Here is a 2,600-nt window from a genome sequence, read left to right on the forward strand (position 1 = left end):
CCCCATTGTCTGCCAACAACTATACCCTTACTGATTTTACATATAAAAGGAGGATTCTTATTAATAAGGTAATTTTAAATATAAATGATTAAGGGTTATTTTAGGAAAATCAACACACTTTTTTATAAATAACTAACTACTATTAAGGGGTATTTTAGGAAAATTAACACACTTTTTTTATAAATAACTAACTACTAACTTATTTTGTTTAATCTTTAAAAATTAGTTATATATCAAGCTCCTACATTTAAAACAGGAGAAAGGAATAATGTAAAATACTTTCAATGCATCTGTTCCCTTCTAAAACTAATCAAAAAAGAATTTCAGATTCCATTTTTATCCTTATCAATTTAAACAATGTAAACTTCATTAAATTATCAATTATCATTGTGTGGTGTAAAGGGTTATTAAGTCAGTGACTAACCAATTAAAACATAACTCCATCCATGACACTTTATTCAAGGATATCATTAAATAACTTGCGTGAAAAAAAAAAAAGAGTAGACCATTATATAATGCTACATGGTTTCTTATATCATGAACCAAGAAAATGTTCTAAAAAGGTACATATATTTATACTTTAGACTGAAAGGATAATGCGTGTGTGTGTGTGTGTGTGTGTATGCATGTTGCTTTCTAATATATATGTATATATATACACATAAACATGTATATTTCTTGCAGGTTGGGTTCTTGTATGCTAGTGTAGTTGAGGATGTGGTCACAGGGTTCTTCATGAACTGTAGTGGTTGGAGATCAGTGTTCTGTAATCCTCCGAAGCCCCAGTTTACGGGAATTGCAACTACAAATTTGAATGATTTGTTGATTCAGGGAACAAGATGGAGCTCCGGCTTAATTGAGATTGCACTGAGCAAGTTTTGCCCACTCATATATGGCCCTTTTAACATATCTCTACTTCAGAGTTTGTGTTATGCAGAACTCGCACTCTTCCCTCTTTATTTCTTCCCCATATGTTGCTTTGCCATTATCCCTCAACTTTGCTTACTCCATGGGATCCCCTTGTACCCAAAGGTAACGACAAACAGTAGTTTTCATAACTACATATTAGGTGTATTGTTGTTAGCATGTCTTATGGAAGAAAGACATATAAGAACCATCGGAATATGAGAATCTCAAATTGATGTTCAAAATGGCTTAATTCCTATAAAATTTTAGAATCTATATCCTGGAATTAAGTTTTTTCTTTTCTTTCTTTCTTTCTTGGTGGAGAAATGACGATATAATTGCCATTAGTGAAATTAGTTGTTACTGCCTCAGTGATGCTGTCAAGCATGGTTATTGTCGTTGATATTCAGGAAGAAAATCTTGTAAAATCAGTTGTCATTTGATAAGTTAAAGTTCTTACTTGTTAAACTGTTGTTGTTATTTCTTTTTTTTTGGGGGGGGGGGGGTTCAGATTTCAAATTAAGGGCATTTAGGTAATTTCACTATAAAGTTTAATCCTACATTAGTTCTTAAGCACTTCAAAGTAATTTTCCCATGTTGGGGTAATGAATTGAGATTTGCGTATTTGTCTCTCTCCCTCACTTAATATTTTAATTCACTTGCATACCATTTTTCTTGTTTGGTTTGGCAGGTTTCAGATCCAAATTTCTTCATCTTTGCCTTTATCTTTCTATCAGCACAATGCAAGCACTTGCAAGAAGTGCTCACAACGGGAGGCACATTCCAGAACTTCTTAAACGAACAGCGAATGTGGATGATCAAATCAACCACAAGCCACCTTTATGGATGTCTCAATGCTATTCTCAACAGTCTCAGTCTGAAAAAGTCAACTTTCTTGCCAACCAACAAATTAAAGAAGAAGAAGAAGAAGGACAAGACAAGGAACAAAGAACAACGTTGTACCAAATGGACATGTTCGATTTCAGAACCTCACACATGTTTCTCGTCCCATTGCTTGCCTTTCTCTCCATCAACGTTTCATGCTTCATTGGAGGACTGTGTAGGGTGGTGGTTTTTGAAGAAGGAAACTGGGAAGACATGTTTCTGCAGATTTTGATTTCTGGGTATGTCATTGTTGTGAACTATCCTATCATTGAAGGCTTGCTTCTGAGAAAAGACAAGGGACGTGTTCCCACTTCTGTTGTTCCTTCTTTTGTTGCCTTGTTCGTCATTATCCATTTGGGTTTCTTCCTTCTTTTAAGGATTTTGTAAGTCTCTTCTCTGTCATATGCTCTCTTTCTCGTCATGTATTAAAGCTTAGAAGGCTGTTATGAAGAGATATTATTGATTAGCTACGAATAAAATCTTTACATTGGATCTGTAGGATGTGAACTGAATGTTTGTGCATTATTATTACCCCAATGTTAACCTTGGTTGGTTTGGTGAATTTATAAATTTATTTTACACACACACACATATTTGTAGTGTCATTCTTTTTTTTTTCCCTTTTTTTTTTGATGACATTTTAGGTCGGGTTTTGACTCAACCTAAGTCAAAGGCAAGTCATCTAATCCAATATTCTACATGACCTCACTTGAGAGGCGCTATTGGTCTTAATCTCACACAAGGCATTGCAGCAATCTTGGGGTGTGGGATGCCTTCTTAAATGTTAAGATGGAGAATCAAACCCTCCC

At 34.6% G+C, this 2,600-nt stretch overlaps 1 protein-coding gene across 1 annotated transcript; it reads left to right on the forward strand.

The window, feature by feature from the left end:
* The first annotated feature begins 686 nt into the window (after positions 1-686).
* LOC114749691 (uncharacterized) lies at positions 687-2,353 on the forward strand. Its single transcript, XM_028938234.1, has 2 exons — positions 687-1,032; positions 1,598-2,353. Exons 1-2 carry the CDS (start codon positions 972-974, stop codon positions 2,176-2,178), a joined length of 642 nt encoding a protein of 213 aa, XP_028794067.1. The 5' UTR covers positions 687-971; the 3' UTR covers positions 2,179-2,353.
* The last annotated feature ends 247 nt before the right edge of the window (positions 2,354-2,600 follow it).

Source organism: Neltuma alba, unplaced genomic scaffold, assembly GCF_004799145.2.
Source record: "Neltuma alba isolate B1F8T4 unplaced genomic scaffold, ASM479914v2 tig00006122_pilon, whole genome shotgun sequence".
NCBI lineage: Eukaryota > Viridiplantae > Streptophyta > Magnoliopsida > Fabales > Fabaceae > Neltuma > Neltuma alba.